The 18300-nt window shown below is 42.0% G+C and overlaps 1 protein-coding gene across 1 annotated transcript; it reads right to left on the bottom strand.

Annotated features, from left to right (window-relative positions):
* Positions 1–10456: 10456 nt before the first annotated feature.
* On the bottom strand, positions 10457–17047 carry zgc:73226 (uncharacterized protein LOC402792 homolog). The gene is made up of 6 exons (XM_031754602.2): positions 16819–17047; positions 13708–13858; positions 13362–13443; positions 13137–13210; positions 12344–12490; positions 10457–11222 (listed from the first exon to the last, which is right to left on the bottom strand). Exons 1-6 carry the CDS (start codon positions 16859–16861, stop codon positions 11174–11176), a joined length of 546 nt encoding a protein of 181 aa, XP_031610462.1. The 5' UTR covers positions 16862–17047; the 3' UTR covers positions 10457–11173.
* Between the last annotated feature and the right edge of the window lie 1253 nt (positions 17048–18300).

The raw sequence follows: 18300 nt of genomic DNA, 5'->3' as shown, positions 1-18300 counted from the left end.
GGCTACAAGATGGTGCTCCCACTTAAAAGCATAAACACGAGTACCTATAGCAACAAACAGCACCAAATGAGTCACAGTTTCCATACGCCAATACAGGTGCTCCTTGTGGTTAGCCAGAATACAGCCGCACTGTTTTTTGGGTTTTTTTCCTGCTTGTGAACTGTTACAGATTCCATTCAGTCAGCAGCAGGGCGCTCAGAGTTTTATCTGCCCTCTGATTGGTTTTTAGAATGATGCTTTACAGGCGTTCTAGATGACAGAAAGCCCCACAGACCTCCATGCGTGGTCGGCAGCCCAAGCCAGGAGCCCAACAGACCACATCAGTTTGCTGGAGGCCCTGGACTGACTCACATCATGGTGCGGTTGATGAGGTCAGACAGTGAGCGCTGCAGTTGGCTCAGAGATAAAACTAAAGCCCAAATGTGTCTGACACCATCGCCTGACTATTTTTATTTGTGATATCGATACAACCAAATCCTGAGACCCTCATACCCACACTCATAACTCAACTTACATGGCGTGTAACAGACACTAAAGATTACAACACTGCTGTAACTCCAAAAACAACAAAACGTACTGTGTTACCAATAAGTACCACGTAGCCGACTTGAAGTTACGGCTTTACGGAACATAAAACGACACTGAGAGCTGTTCCCTCGCTCAGAGGAGGTCTGACAATTCACATTTTTAAAAGGTCAGAAACAAGAGTGATTACATGTACATAATAGGAGTCAGGTGAGGCATTAATAGCAAAGCAAAAGAAGATGTTTTATTGTAGGCCAAGGAGGAAAAATGAAGGAACTTGCATAGCCTGCAGATATTTTATGATCAGAATTAATTTTAATCAGATTCACCTTTTATGTTTTTTATTAAGATCCTTTTTTTTATTATTATTATTAAACTCAACATTTTTCTTAACTCATAATGAACTGGTTTGTTGTTCTGTCACACTAGAGTAAAAACTGGATGCCTGCCCCTTCCTGAGCCTGGTTCTGTCACAGGTTTCTTCCTGTTAAAAGGTAGTTTTTCCTTCCCACTGTCACCAAGTGTTGCTCCTAGGGGGTCATCTGTGTGACTGCAGGGTTTTTATATTACAATATAAAGCACCTTGACATAATTGTTGTTGTATTTGGTGCTATATAAATAAAATAAAGTTGAAATGAATCAACTACATTGATTTTTTTCGATCTTGATGACTGATTGCAAATATCTGCAGCGAGAGGTATTCAACAGCCTCAAACTTCGGGCAGATACTTTTATTCATGTGCTGGTTGTACAGATCACCTGGTGGGAGGTAACCTGTCTCCAAACAATGGCAGTCTGACGCTGACTTAATGCAGTCATTCTCGGAGAGATTGCCAACACGTTGCAATTGATCTGAGTCAGTTTGGAGCTTGTCTGCAATGTAACTCTTTGCAATAGCAGAACTGAACAACTGGTTGCCAGCTGGTTGTATTCTGATGTAGTGTTATATGTTTTTCTGTAGTTGAACTGTTGTTCTGGAGCAACTACATCGCTCCTTTTGTGGAAGATGTAGAAAAATACACTTATTTCACATTTCTATTTAAGGTGAATTTCTGTATATGTACATGGCAACAGATTTGTGATTTTTCACTGATTTCACGGTTAATCGCTGTATTATCACAAACATTGCCACCTTAACCCCATTCATTTGTAGGCTGACAGCAGGCTGACTTTGTTTTGTTGACATCCGGACACACAAAAGTCGCTTTGAACATGGCAGCTGACTGCTAAAGGTCACACACCTGGTCCCTGTTTTCGAAGGAACCATTTCAAAGCCATCGTGTATCCGAATAATCCGAATAATATTGGTCGTGTCGCAGTATCCAACCACTGGTTCCCCCATTGTGTCTATAGCATTATTTTTGTAAACAGGAGACGTAATTGCTGTTTTCCTTCCTCTGGTGTGAGATCAAGCCGTTTGGATTGTGCAGGAGTTTGTGTGTGTGTGTGTGTGTGTGTGTGTGTTTGTAACTTTTCACTGCAGTTCTGAATCATATTATTCACACAGCACACACAAGAAAATCCTGTACATTTACTAAGTTTATCTGGTCAATGTGACATTTTCTGGCATAACTGAAATGATTTACAGGTACGGACTTTGGGGGAAGTGGTTTTTTTATGTCAGGGAAACTACACTATTAAAGAAAATAATAATTACACACATCCTCACAAGAAGCTCTTTCATAAAACGACTTACATCAGGAGGTCTGAAGAACGGACAGACTTTTACAGACACAGCTGGAGGTGACCATAAGTCTCCTTGCTACTGCGCTGAGTGGTTAAGGGCTCATTACGCTGTAGGATGCAGAGCCTTACAAGCACTGCACTGTCTTACCTGATGAAGTTATGTAACAGCAGCCAGTCAGCAAGTCACAGGGGTCTGAGCCAACACCTCATTAAATCGGCCGCTTCTATCGAAACCTCACTCCAGTCTGGTGGAGAGGACTCACTCCAAACCCGAAATTACAGCATTAAATTGCCTGAATTTTTGGTGTTAGGCAGACTGTAGCTCTGAACTCAAGGCAGAGGCCTAATAAATGGACCCACATCCTGCAGCATATTTAGTCTGCAAATTCTTGAGCCAAATTGGTGTGTCATGGTGGATAACGCCGCCGAGTTTCCTGGAATCGTCTAACACAACGCAGAGGGCATGAATACAAATTATACATCAAATGTTGTAGAGGTAATATGGGACAAAAAAATGTGTAGAAATGAGGCAAAGCTTATTACTGTTGTAGATCCAATTAGTACCTGGCCTTGAGGTATTCGAGCTGAAGTTGGACTTGTCTAAAACTTAGAAATAACAGAATACCGATTAAACTGTTGCTGTATTTTTCCTCTTTACTTTTATTTACCTGACCAAATTGCTCAACTTCATGTCCCTGTAAAATCGCTCAAGGCAGCATCAGTTACGGACACTGTAACATGAACCTGCCCTTGTTGGAAAAACATAGCTATTATGATAGAAGATTGATGAAAGGTGCACAAAGATATTCTCCGTGCAGTGAGGGAACATACCGTTTTTAAAACAACAATGTGGCTCCAGTGCCTCGCTAGATTACTCAGTATTATGCAAGGGTATTAATGAAAGCCCCCGCAAAGTCAGCGTTAGAAGTTATGGTTGATGGTTTTGCCATGTGTAAACTGTGAGTTCATTCTCGGATCATTTCAGACTATACAGCTGCTCTTTCAGTCACTCGCACCAGCTGGATGCGTTCAGACTCATTCACTCCAACTGAGTGGATGTTTCGCCTACACCTACCTACCTACACACCTCACTCTGTAGATGGAGACTGCTGTAAATCACTGCTTTAGTTTCTCGACACCCAGCCAGCTAGGCAGTGCATTTTCCTTTCTTTCTGTTTTTCACACAAACAACCCCGATGCAACCTTTTCCTGTTTTTCTGACAGTTTTTGACTGTTTTTATTTTTAGCCATGCTAGCAGCACAACTTTAAAAAGCATTGCCTCGGTTCAGACATCTCACTGAGTACCGGATGGACTGCCATGAAAACTGGTACAGACATTTATGTTCGCCAGAGGAGGAATTTTACAGACTTTGATGAGCCTCTAACTTTTTGTCCTGTGCTACCAAGTTTTACATCGATTGGACGAGGGCACACTTTTCAAAGTGTGCCCATTTGGAGTAGCTCATTACAGACTGAGTGGTGCCATCTAATGCAAAAGCAAAGGAGTGTTTTGTGAAAATACTGGGACTACAAAACACATGTATGGTATTATCAATGGTATTTACCTGTTTATCTATCTATACATAAAGTCTCATTTTAGCTAGCTAAGCAGAGTTAGCTTAGCTGACATAACCCCATAACCTCACTACAAGACTGACTATTGTTAACCGAAACCTTAGGCGCTATTTTATTGCTAATGAAATCCTTTCTATTCCAATTTTTAATACACTTAAAGTGTTTTAGTCTTTTGAACACCAAGTGAACCAACACTGAAAAGAAAATTGTTCAAATTACCCAACAAATCACCGAATGAATGAAAGAAACGTTTTTAGTCCCCTGTACTTTATATTAGTACAGTAATACTAAATAAAAATTAGGAAATGCAAATGGATTAAAGATTAATAGGCAAGTTTTCTTACTTGGTATGCATTAATTGCCAGAAGGACTATTCTAAATATTTCAGACACTGTGGATCCACACAACCATCTCATGAGTTCACAGAGAATGGTCAGAGAAAGAGAAAATATCCAGTGAGTGGAGTCTCCACTTAACTTGGGAGAAAATGACTTTTTGATGACAGAGGTCAGAGGACGAGATGATAGGAAGGCAACTCAAATTTATACTTCTTACTGTTAAGGTATACAGAAAAGCATCTCTGAAGGCAGAACACAATAAACCTTGAAGCAGATGGGCTACAGAGGCAGAAAATTACACCAGGTGACATTCCTGTCAGCTAAATCAAGAAACCGAGGCTGAAATTTGCACAGGCTCACCAAAACTGAACAAGAGAAGAATTTTAAAATGTTGGCCAATAACTTCAGATTGCTGTTGGTGGTGTAATGATGTGGGGGCCTGTTAGTACCACCTATTATTTAAACACCACAGCCTACCTGAATATTGTTGTTGACCGTGTCATCAGTGCATTCGTCTTCTGATGGCTCCTTCCAGCAGGACAACCAGCCATGTCACAAAGTAGAAATTATTTCTTTGGGATGTGGTGGAACGGGTGAGTGGCATAATAGGTGTGCAACTGTTTCCAGCACCTTCTCTGTGCCAGGAAGATTTAAGGCAGTTCTGAAGGCAAACGGGGTCGGACCCCATATTAGCAAGGTATAACTAATAAAGTGTCCTATGAGTGCACTTTACAGTTACATCAGTGGCTGTCAATTATTAAATTATGTATAAATTATGTATTTGTTCCACTACATGGGAGATAAAGCTACCCTCTTCTTACTGGTGCAACAAGTCATTTTAGCATCACTGCCATTACACACAGTACCCCCTCACTTTCATGTGTCCATATTCAAAAACAATGTTCTGCTAACAGTTTTGTGCCTAATTTACTACCTTAAAAAATTACAAATAATACTTAAGCTTGTAATGGAAACAGTATTTTAGCCCACTCTGCATCTACCCTTAGCTAGCTAAAGAGAAACTTTTAAAACATGCAGCTTGCTGCTAGAATGAATAGTTTTGCAATTGTAACACATGAAAAAATGAAATGAAATGAAAAGATCCAAAGAGACATGGCAATGAACTTATGCTTACTTACCAAATTCAGAAACATTTGAAAAGCTTTCAGTAAAGAGCACTTGTCAGATCCTCCAGAGTGAAAAAATGCTGCTTTTGTGTAAATGAAACCAGCAGAGCCCTATTTGGCTTTACAAATCTTTATCTTAGTACATTTGACTGAGTAAAGTGAACTTGTTATAGACTGGGGCAGTACACTGATTAATATGTGTAGACTTAACACAAGAAATAAGGACGATTAAATATTTACCATCTAAAAGGAGCCAGAATTTTTTTTCTTTTTCTTTTTTTTGAGTGTGTGATCTCAGACAGGGGCACTCTGTGTGAAGTAAAGCCTTATTTATTTTGCATTCAGTATTATTTTCCAAAGCTTAAGTTGTCACTAATGTTCCTCAGCTTTGTGTGTAAGGATGCACTCGATGAACCGAATATGTGTGTGTGTGTTTTGTCTGCTATTTTACAAAGTCAGAGCAAAGCCAACCATTGCCAAACACATAAAAAAAGACACTCTGCCTTTAACAATATTTGCTTTGTTCACAATATAGACAGCAGGACAACAGACACCAGTCACTAGTGTCCAACGTAACTTCACATACTTAACTTAAAATCTGAGATTGCAGTAAATGAGTTGTTTTAGCCGAAATATGAGAACTGCATGTCCAGACAAACTGAGTCCTGCACTAGAGCAATACAGCAGCAACACATGGGCCGAGGGTGAGGTAGAAACAACACTAGCAGGACAGACAACCAAAGAATTCTTCTCCTTTAAATCCAAAATCTGAATCAAGCTGTAGCTCTCGTGCAGAGGATTATGCTTTAAATATCAAGATAAGAACATGTTTTTGGAGAGTTTGTCCTGCAAGGCAATCACTGGTGGAGGATTGCTGTCAGGAGAAGGTTCCATTTTCACCTCCGAACAGCTGGTGAATCTCAGCAAATTAAAGGCTAACAGTCAACACAGACCCATTTGATGTCAGCAAGATTTATGGGAAAGGGAATTTTTAAAGATATTTGATCATCCAGCAAGCTGTTCTGAGGAAGCTTATACTGGAGGCACACATCTTAATCCACCTATCCTAATCTTCTACTCAACTCAGCAGTTCTTCATAGCAAAACACGAACAGGACGGTTCTCTTGGCATGTCAGGACAACGCACGTGTACACTTAAAAATTGAGTTGGTTTGTTTACACAGCATGAACAGTGACACATTGTGCTTCACTTAGTCTTATTCCGGGTGCTCTCATCTAATCCTTCACACATCTGGTGCACGGAGACCAAGCGTGTCTGGGCTAGAAAGGTCCATCTTGCTGTGGGAAAGAAAAAAAGCACTCGAGTGGCGAGCACACTGGGTTCAGTTCACGTCCACACCCGGGCCGCGCTCACCTGGTTTGATTGAGCGCTGCACGGGGGAAAGAAGGGCGCACACATGAGGTGGAGAGGGAAGCCAGCACATGGAAGCAATTACTGCCTCTTCCTGGTGTGCAATCTGGCCCAGCAGATACGAGCACAAGGCGAACACGTGTGTTTGGGCACATGACAGGTAGAAAGAAAACAAATTCTTCTCGCACACAAAAGAGCTTCTTTCACTCATCCTGTTCCACCTCGAACGCTTGTCACATTTCAGGCTTATTAGACAAATTGCTTCTATTTGCTCAAGAGTGACAGGAAGAATGGAAAAATGCATAAAACCCAAAACAAAAACGTCAATGCATTCATCGTGCCTACTGAATGCCAAATTACATCTGAAGAGAGACGCAGCGACCCCCCCCCTACAAACACTCAGTGAAGCAAATATCAAATATTGGAGATGAATGTGTTTATTCCACATGAGTGTAACTATTTAAGCCCACACAATGCAAACAGAGAAAAAGGTTTTTCATTCCTGTGTGGGAGTGTTCGCGGGTCCGGTGAGCTGTGTGCGGTTATGTGTCTGCTATTTGACTACGTCATTGTGTTTTGTGGAATTATAACCTACTGTCCCTCATTATGAGTGGCGCACGAGGGGGAAGTGGGCCACATGTGGTAAAGCGATGTTACTTGAGATGGAGGCTCAAATTAGTGACCTTGTTTTAAAGTTAAGGCGCAGACGCCGTGCCAGTTCAACTGGATTCTTTTGTTGTGTCCAAACTCTTCGAAACTGGACTCTCTATTTCCTGTCTAGCTGTATAGGAGCGGGGATATAATGGATTTCCCAGAAAGACAGATGTCTGATCTCTGAAGTGTGGTCCAGGAAATGAACAGATTTCTCCCACATTCTGTCTGGGCCTCAGTCTCCTCTCACTTCAAGAACAGGATTTGGATTTTCTTTCGTAACACCAAAAGCTCAAAGTCATATCTATCACCTTATTCAACATAAATCTCATTGTCTATTAATATCTTTAAGGAAACGATGTGGGGGGAAATGGTGATTTTTATTTTACTTTTTTGATAGTAGTTGTAATTGTTACCATCTTGAAGGAGGATATTACAGGGCTGACAGATCTTAATGCAGTCCTCTCCTATAAAGAAGCCATGGAGGATCACACCAAAACAGGATGAAGCTGTGTGGGAACACGGTGATTTACAACAGCCAGTGCCACCTGTGGCTGCTTGTTTGTCCAAAGCACAAGATAAACGGCTTAGGGGGTTGAACCAGGGACAATCCACAGGACTAAATTAACAGTCCAAAGAACAGTTCAGGTCTGCCACTTCTCTGATTTTCTTCTTTTCACAGAGTTTTGTATCGTTTGATGTCATCTGACAAGGCAAGAAACAATTATGTGGGTTGCAAAGGAGCCAATAGTTTCGAAGCATTATCTAAATCTCTCCCACCCTGAGGGACATGCTCTTGGTCAGTCACCCACATAGGTTCATACTGACATATACACATAATAAGATTTTGTGCAGACATGGATGTATTTTGTGTTACTTTGTGTTAAAGTATTTCGCCTTTTTACTCTACTGCATTTTGTTTGCTTTAATTTCAGATTAAAATATAGACCTCTTGGTTTCTGAGCTCACAGGCCAGGAGGTTATTGGAGAGAATCTGCCATGTGTTTTCCCCATCTTCTCTCCAGCGTCCTGTCTCAAAAAAGACCCCCCCAAAACAGAAACCTACCAATAAAATACACCAAACTGTGTTATCTGTTTAAGATTTTACTGATCTTATGGGTAGCAGAGATAAAGAAGGCACCGTGATGGAAGAACAGGAAGAAACAGAGATTCTGGATTCATCCAATCTTCAGAAGAAGACCTCAGCAGGGAGAATCTGATTGTGTGATCCAGCAGTCGGAACTGTATCACGGACGCTTTATATATATTTTCGGATGTCAGTGGGGGCAGTTTGAGTTCTTGTTAGCAGAGTTGGGACCACATCTGAGGAAGCAGTGAAATCATTTCAGAGAGTCAATTGACCCGGAGCAGCATCTAGCTGTTTGTCTGAGGTATTGTACCAGTTCCACTAGTATTTCACTTGTTGCCAAATCCAGTGATTGGGCTCTTAGATCTGGTTATTTGGATCCAAAAGATAGGAAAACTTGAGCTTGGTTAAAAAAAAAAACAAACAAATTCGTCAGATGAAATTACGTGGTCACTGCTAAAAGCTGCAATTAGAATAGGTTAAAAAATATTTTTGACCCAAGTAATATTAGCCAATTTTATGTGTCTGGTGTGTAAAGGCCTTTAGGGTTAGCACCTATGATCATTTAGACCTCAGATGGTGACACAGCTATGGCAGCATAGTGACCACGCCCCTAATAATGCTAAATTTAGACCTTAATACAATTTAGAGAATTGTAATAGGAACAATTGGACCCTTCTACAGTTGTCATGAATGAAAGTATCAGCTCTACAGACTGAACAGTTTTGGTGCACATCTGACTTACCTTTTGAGGTTGTTGCTTGAGCGGTAATTTGGTTACATTCACAATGCACGTGGCAGTAAGCAATAAATAGCCTTCAACCACTGGGAGCCTTTGCAAGCTCTATTGTAATGTTTTTTTGCATGAATAATTTCAGCCCAAATTATAATTTGCTGTTGTGAAATGAGCTCTTTTCACAGTAAATATTATTACTTGCTGCTAATGTATTAAGTACAGCTATATTCATTTACCATGATGGATAGAACAAAAAATTCAGCTTGCTTTTCTATTTATACAAGCCCCAACACACTTGAATTACTATGTTTTGTGACAAATTCATTTATGTCAAAGATGATGAATGGGCATTTCCCGAGCACGTGCATCCACCTCGTTCATGAACTAAGTGTTTCCTTTTGCGCTGTTGAGTAAAACTGGTGCCAAAACATGCACCAGTAACTACCCATAGATTGCTTGGGCGTGTTATGTGTTGGGGTCTGTGAATGGAAACCAGGTGCTCTTGTGCTCTGCCAAAGCGGGCCTGTTGATGCATCGTCAGCTTGGTGTGTCTAGAAGTCGCTTGCTGTGCTCATTAGCTCAGCAGGACCCCTCGCATCAAACGCTCCGCTAATGGCTGATAAAGTCATTGGGCTTGGTCATGCTGGACAGACAACAAATGGGGCACGTTTATGTCCAAGGCAACCGTGCAAAACCCCGGTGGCTTCTCAGTCCCAGCCCCACCCCGCCATTCAAAATCCAAGCCAGCTATTTTCACGACATGTTAAGAGGAAACGGCTTTTTAGTTTATGGGAAGGCAATAAAATGTCAAATCCTAGACGGGTCAAAGCAGCAACTTATTAAAAAAAAATAGGGAAGAGGGTGACTTATGTGAGGTAAGAATGACAAAGGCAGATGTCATAAGGCTTCTGGAAGCTTTCGGTTAGACAAGAGAAAGAGTGCTCACTGGGGAACAATGTGCTTAAGGAGCACCGGTGACATACACACCAAAGAGCTCATCAGGACAAACAAACAAAGTCATTAGCAGTGATTTACCTCATATGGAAACAGGAATCAATTTTAAACAGATGCTGCGGTTCATTTGCAGGTTGTTAACATCACAGTAGGTTTTAAAAGTCTTTTTTCTGTTGTTGTTGTTGTTGCTGCTGTTGTCTCTGCATGCCTGCAAATAATCTCCAGACTACCAAAGCGTAGAAACGTACACATACAGTGGCCAACGCTTACTTCAGCACATCTCTGTGCTTTGCTGGCTGAAAATTCTTCACTTTCCCCACATGTATTAAAAAAAGACGATTATGTGTACAATACATGCTGTCAGGGTGAGCACGGAGGAGAGGAATAAAAGACCCGAGAGACACATTAAGGTTTGGAGGAGTGAAGTTTAATGGGATCGTGATTGCCTTTGTCGGAGGTCAAATATTTAATGGGTTTACGGGACAAAAAGCACAACCAGAGCCTCTCCTACATTCACTCAGCCAACTAGAAGTCCCTACATTAGATTCACCATCAGGGCAGACCAAAAAAAACCAAAAAAGAACCGCTTTAAGCAGCTCAGTCTTACAGAGGATCATTACTTCTGACAAATGACAGACATTTTACTTTTTCAAAGGTTGGGTGAATGGGTATCGCACATTATCCTTCTCATTTTGTCGGAACACACAGTTCCCAACAAACCGTTTTCATCTCCTCCCATCAAAGGGATTTATTATTCTAGCTGAGTAGAATTCTCTTTTCCTCTCCTCTTTTGTGTCAGGAAAACTACCCCCCCCCCCTGATTACACTCCCGATTAGCTGGTTGAGATCAGTGTTACTTTGCGGGAAAGTAAAAGTGACCTCAGTCTGACTCACTGGTCGGCAGCCATCTGCTCCCAGGGCCCTATGAAATGCACAGACAACAAAGAGGCTGACAGAAAAGACAAAGTACTGCTGGATAGATAGAGAGACAGGTACAGACAGGCAAGGTCCTATTTTAGCCCCATGACAAAGGAAGGAGGCAAATTAGTGCATTAGAGGGGGTGGACTTTGACCTTATTGGCCAGACTGTTAGCAAATAGGGGCACTGGCGTATAGTTGCTGTCACAGCGTACTGGTGGTGGATGCAGCCAATCGCTTTCCTATGTAGATCCTAAAAAGGAAAAAAGAACAGGAATTAATGATTGATCCTTTGCCCTTGGACCCCAGTCACAGAGGCGGAGAGACTGGTTAGCAAGCACTTCGCAACTGCTGATCATGAGGATAAAATATGTATTCCCCAACATGTTGGAAAGTGATTGGGGGAAATTGCAGAATACTGCTAGGTAAATTTGGTTGCAAAGAGAAAACCTCCCTGTGATTGCTTTGGTTGCTAACATATTGTATTTTGCATGTAAGATGCCGACTTGTCTGCAAACATTTGCTAACTAACCAATCAGCAACAGTGGAACTGCAAAAACTGTGACAGAAAGGGACAGAGACCTTTAAAATAAAAAAAATGTGCCTTTTGAAACATTTTGGTTTCAGCAAAAGAGAAAAATGGTTCTTTGAAAGTTATTTGTTTCCAGTTTGCGTCACATTGTTTCAGTGTGTGCAGACAAATCAGCATCTTCCATGCAAACTACAGGAGACCACAGTAATCTGCTAGCAACCAAAGCAATCACAGAGAGGTTTTGGTGCAGCATCCTCTTTGTGACTAAATTTACCTAGTAACCCACAAACCAACCAGCTGTAGTATACATATTTTACCCTCCCGAACAGAGGTTGGCAGGGGGTTGCTGACGGGGCTCTATGCCTGCGTGACTGAAGCCTTACTTCAAATCTTAACAGCCATAATTAGTGCTTGTAGACCTTTCAAGTTTGAGATTTTCATAGTTTATGCATTCTGTGGTTTTTTTTCTCATTTTGATTTTAGCATACTAGCTGTCGCCATCTTCGTTTTTTGACACCAGATGTAATGAATGTAAAATGAGTGAAGGCTATAAGAAACTAAGGACACTGCATTATCATAAGGTAGCGACTTGTCAGTGAAAAGGTAGACCCTCCCTACCGTTAACTTGCAGCTAAGCCTCAAGCTAGTTTTTCTTACATCTTCAGCTTCAGCTGCACATCAGCAACCTCATTTCAAAACCACTTAGGTGGGCACACAGGGGTCAACTCTTGGATCACTTTCTTAATTTGCACACTTTCCAAACTCTGCCAGCATGAGAAGCATCCAGTTATTTTTTCCCCAAGTATTACCAAGAATGTCAAGTTTATGTGAATGAATCTCACCCGACTCCAAGCGTGAGAAGGTGTGAAGCCAGCAGCGAGGGAACAAGAATGAGGAGAACATCGGAGGAGAAGATGCCTCTCTTCATCACCTCTGTCTTTCTGACACTGAGGGAGCTCTGCTGCTTCGGGTGCTGAAACACAAACTCTCTGCAGAGAAGGAAGAGAGAGGCGTCGGAGATAAGAGATGCGGGAGCACGGAGATTGAAAGGCGAGGGGAAAAAAAATAAAAATAAACAGAGATAATGAGAGCACAAGAGAGAAGCCTGAGAATACAAGAAAGAAACCGAGAGCCTGAGAACTGCTACCTGTCAAACAGGCTTATTTTATTGCAGGAGATTAAATGTCAAGTGCGGCAGCATAAATAAAAATGAAAGCGATTCATGTGCTTCAAAGGTATAATCCAACTGAATTAAAAAAACAAAAAAAACAAAACAATGTGCTATTGAAATGTTTTGTGAGTAAAACAGGCTTTTTATAAACACACAAACAAACCAAAACAAACAAAAAAAGCTTATTTTTGTTTACTATACTGCTTCTTATACTTGTATGCATATTTAGAGGGCATGCTGCCAGGTTGACATCATGAATCTTGGCTGGTTCGTGTTACAATTCATTTTTTATAAAATGTATTATTTTTTTAAACTAGAAAGAATCTTTTAATTATGTACCTCTGGAGGCGCGGGCCTCGAGTCACCTGCTGTCAGTCTTTAAGCCAAACTAAGCTACTTGCCTCCTGGAGTAAATCATCACAGCAGGAATAAATAACAGTAACATTCAAAGGAGCTGGGCTTACTTCGGTGGCATGTTTTCAGGTCTACTGGACCAATCCCACACCCAGTCAGTGTCCACCCGTCGCTCGCCTTCCTCCTGAACGCAACAAGAATCAGATCATGTTGAATAATTGAAAAAAATGACGTGACTTCTAGAAAAAATTGTTTTATTTTATTTCATATATTTTTTTGATGTCTTTATCTGATAAATATTAACCATGTCTCTGTGTTAAAATGAAAACCAGCACCTGTATAGTGACACAGTCACTGTCGTGCTCGCTGGTGGATCTTGGTGAGCCGGTGGACTGTGGAGTCGCTGCCTGTGGAGGACTGTGGATTAAAAAAAACAAAAAACAAGTGAACTTGTACGAGGTGGGTGCGGTCTGGAGAAACAATCGAGCTGCAGCGTGATAATTTTACAGCCCAACAAACAAGAACAGAAAAAGTAAACACGCTGTGGAAAACAAGCAAAGTTCCTCTGAGCACAAAACAAACCTCATTACTGTGCAAATCACTTCTACACCTCACTGTGCAGCTCGCCCGCCCCAAACTCCCCAAACAAAACAAGTTCGTGCTAACAAACTGCATCATTACCTGTCTCTACTCCGCTCGCACTCTAGCTGTGCCTCCAGGAGGATCCTCTCCAGCTCCCCCTGCAGGGCGGTGGAAACGCTGTCCTGCGGCCCTGTCAGGCTCTCTCTGTGGCTCACGGCTGCAATCAGCTCCTCCAGCTCGACCCAGGAGCCTGACGAGGAAAGAGGAGGGCAAGCTGAGAGTTTGTGCTGACGTTCAGGTGTCGGTAAGAAGGGGGAAAAAAACAATGCTTCTCAGTACGCCTATACTAGATTTCTAATAAGCCTAGAAGGAGTCATGATGTGGAAAGTAAACAAACAGAAGCCCTTTGAAAACTGACGCCTTAATTTTATGGAGCTTTTAACATTTATGGGCATTTTGCTGTCTTGTTTATAATCTTACTATAATTACAACTGTACATATTTCATTCTGAAGTCTGTGTGATCCCAGAAAGGTCCAAAGTAACTGTGTTGTGCAGTTTTACATGTGAAAAACCAATTTTTAATGTTATATGAAATGATGCAGTTACCTTTCTTTTATTTATACTTTCCATTAACATGACTTAAGTCATTTGATTACCCAACTATATTATGCAGATTACTTCAGTTTTACTGTCATAATGACATATTCAAATTATTTTTACTGCCCGTTACCCAAGTAACTGATCCTAACCTGGTTCCGAAGCATTGTCAGAGCAAATTTCACACTGCATTACTGATGCACGTTTTTAGGTCCTTCCTAGAACTCTAATCTCTTTAGCGCCGAGTGGGCAGTGAATGGACAGGTGTGTGTTGTTGTCCACTGACATGTGGAGATTTAGAAGCTGCCCCACGGATGTCCTGACATGACACCCGATGACCTCAGAATCACAGAGCTCGCGGTTGGATGGACACACGCTGAGCCCCATCCAAAAAACACACATATTATCATATGGCGTATATAAACAGTGAGAGCGAGACAGAGTGCTGAAAAAATAAACTGCATATGAATGAACGGACACGGGGGCGGGGTTTGGTGATCGGGCACAGGAGCAGAAAGGGATTTACACATGCACACACATATACACACATGCATGCTGGCGTGTTGTACGGTGTGCGCGCTCCCACAGCTAAACAGTGGGGCAGGGCTAACTCAGCCTGACAGCATGCTTGCTTACGCAAGAACTTATTTCTGTGAGAGATTAGCCATTCACCCTCTCCCTTCCTCTAGCTGTTTCTCCCTTGTCATGCTGCCCCGCATCTCTCGGACAGAGGCAGCATTTACAAAACAGCTCCCCTCATCTACCTACCAAAGTATCCTTCCTCATCTGACCTCTCTGATCGTCACTTTACCTGGTTTATGACACTTTGTAACAAGAGGGGGTGGAGGCATGAGCGGGCACAGTGCTGAAGGCGGTGGAAGCAAGGGATGGGGGGAAGGGAGGGCAGAGGAAACTGTGCCATTGCCCTAGTTATTTTCCTACAGAGGGGAGTTATGACGTAACAGCTGCCTTGTTGGCTGCCTTATCTATGTGATGCCACTCTGCAGCACTAAATCAGTTTCTATGGCGCAGTCCTGTACACATTCATCTGTGCCGCTGTCAAATCAGCTTTATGTAATGTGGAGCCAGGATGTGAAAAGACTCAATGAACTGCAGCACAACAGATTAATTTGTGCTCTGCTAGGATGAGAATGACTGTTTCCATTTTAGGGCCAAGAAAAAGAAACAAAAATTAGGGTGTGAGGTGCAGTTTGAAAGAGTGGCTGCAGGGCAATCAGATTATTTTTGGACAGCACGGGAGATTCAAATTTTGTTTGTCTTTCTAGAATTGAATAAAAAGTTACCATTAAAGCAGCTGCATCCTATTAATGTGGATGTAAAAATTTAAAAAAGATAAATAAAATATGAACATATTGTCGCATTTATATTTTTTAATGTATTGATACAGACAATAATTGTGATTCTTTTTACATTTAAAAATGCTGTGATAGTAACAGTCATGTAGACCCTGAAATAAAGTGGGAAAAAGAAGATCAATACCTAGCTAGCTAACTATTAATAAAATGGGAAGACATGGACTGGTACTTATATAACACTTTTCTACCCTAATCGAGTACTCAAAATGCTTTTTTACTACAACCAATCACACACAAATTCATACAAGTACTTTTACATATCTAAGCACCTTGTTTAAAATTGACACACTCACAGTCCAATGGCTTCATTGTGGACAACTCATCAACATGCGGGCTCGAGTAGTCAGGGATCGAACCACCAACCTTCCAATTGGTAGACAACCCGCTCTACCTCCTGCCACCCCACTTTGGAGAGGACAGATACACCTTCCCTGTTAGCAACAAATGCGAGGGAAATCTGTTTATGTTTTGTGTGTGTGAAGGTAAAAAAAATGCTGGTGGATATATCGGACTATTAGATTTTGAAATTACCATCTGATAGTTTCTTGCTAAACAGGAAACTATCAGATGACATATCAGCGATGGATTTCAGTTTTTCCCTGAAATCAAATATTTGTTAAACTGATCTTTATTTATTTAGTAAACAACCGCTTGGTCCAACCTGCACATCAGTGATTTCCATACGTCACTCACTGTACAGCTCCCAATTACAGTGATCCACATGTTTTACCCAGCATCCTCTGTTCCAAGCAATGTGCACCCAGCTAAGTGGAGCTATAAGTATCAGAAAATCTCCGCAGCTTAATTGGCTTACAGAGATACAAACAGGTGAGTCAGGGAATCCATTTACACAATGACAGTAGCAACGACAATGACAACTATAAAACTGCCTGTGCCTTGTTTCCGTCTGTGGCCTCCTCTCACACCTGCTCTCTGAGTCTGACAGGCTGTTAGTATCTTGTCTCCATTGATAAGCAGCCACGGCTGGCTAGCTCTTCATTCAAACACACTGAGGGAATGAATGTGCTCATTGCCTGAAATGTTTTGCCCACACATTGTTGACATTTGCATCGTGAAATTGGAATATAAATCGACCCGTGCGCACGCAAAATTAATTTACAGCCTGTTTAAGGTATGCAAAAAATCGGCTACAGATACGCTATTAAAAGGCAAACAGTTAACAGTGATGACGTAACAAAGAAACAACGGCCTGGTCCATGTGCCACCATCACTCACCGTAGAGTCCGTCCTCTGGCGTCTGCGAGCCGGACAGAGACATGTTTGAACGCTGGGGAGAGGCTGGAGAAAGAGCTCGGAGAGATGCTGACACTGACCCAGGAGGACAAGCAGGTGCAAAACCGGTCTCTACCCTGTACACGTTACCCCTCAGCCACTCTGCGTTGTTGTGTTGTTGTGTAGTCTAAAAATGACACCGGGCACCGACGCAGCGCTAATCCGTTCCCCGTGCCCTCCCTTCCCCGCGCGCACCCCCTCCCTCTCCGCTCTCCCACGTGTCAAGAAGGAAGAGGTAAACAAACAGACTGACTGTGCAGCTTAACATCACACATAGATGGATAGATAGTCCTGAGCACCTATTCAAACTGCACACACCATTAATGATCTGTTAGGAGCAGTTACTAGGTAATTAGTATCTATACCAACGCTGGTGTGGGTACTGGATCGATACTACAAGATAAAATTGATACTTTGTTTCTATCCTCTATGTTCAGTATGTAGCCCACTGAATTGGATTAAATTAATTCTTTTTTGGGGAAATGAAAAAAATATACCTCAAACATGCACTATAAAAAATGTCTGAAACTTTTTGTGTACATCTATTTGATGTATTGCCAACAGAAGTATCTAAACAACAGAAGTTGACCCACAGTCCTAATATATAAAATAATAATAATCTTCTCATAAGTTGTGCCCCATTATTCTGCTCTGCATAAGTTGCCCTATTGTTAGCATTGACATGGCTATTGTTATCAGCAATTCTTGCCGTGTATTTATTGGTATCTGATCGATACCAACATTTGCAATATCGTACAGCACTAACAATTATTTACAGGGAGAATGAACAAAAGTAAAACATCCATCCATCCATCCATCCTCATCCGCTTTATCCGAAGTCGGGTCGCGGGGGCAGCAGCCTAAGCAGAGAAGCCCAGACCTCCCTCTCCCCAGCCACCTCCTCCAGCTCATCCGGGGGAACACCAAGGCGTTCCCAGGCCAGCCGAGAGATATAATCTCTCCAGCGCGTCCTGGGTCTGCCCCGGGGCCTCCTCCCGGTGGGACATGCCCGGAACACCTCACCCAGGAGGCGCCCAGGGGGCATCCTTGTCAGATGCCCGAACCACCTCAACTGGCTCATTTTACGTGTTAATGACTTTAAAACAACAAATATGACATTGGCCTTGAGCACAGTTTGGGTAATGGTAAAGACCCACTGGGTGATCACTGTGTGCAAGATTCACTAAACTCTGATCAATACTGTAGGAGGAGAGCCAGTCTTGTGAACTGTGGACAGATGGACGTGGATGCAACATTGTATCAACTCAATGGGCCACAATGAGCTGAATACCCAGGACCACAGTCTGTTATGTTAACACAAAGCAAGTAGTGATTGACCTCTGGACTCAAAGTGCTTGAATAAATACTTAAACTGATGGCGATGCCAATCAACCAGCCAACACTTGATTGTAAATGGGCAGAGGT

This window comes from Oreochromis aureus, linkage group 7 (genome assembly GCF_013358895.1).
Source record: "Oreochromis aureus strain Israel breed Guangdong linkage group 7, ZZ_aureus, whole genome shotgun sequence".
Classification (NCBI taxonomy): Eukaryota; Metazoa; Chordata; class Actinopteri; order Cichliformes; family Cichlidae; genus Oreochromis; species Oreochromis aureus.
The sequence above is the reverse complement of the archived record's forward strand: the minus strand, read 5'-3'. Positions and strand labels throughout refer to the sequence as shown.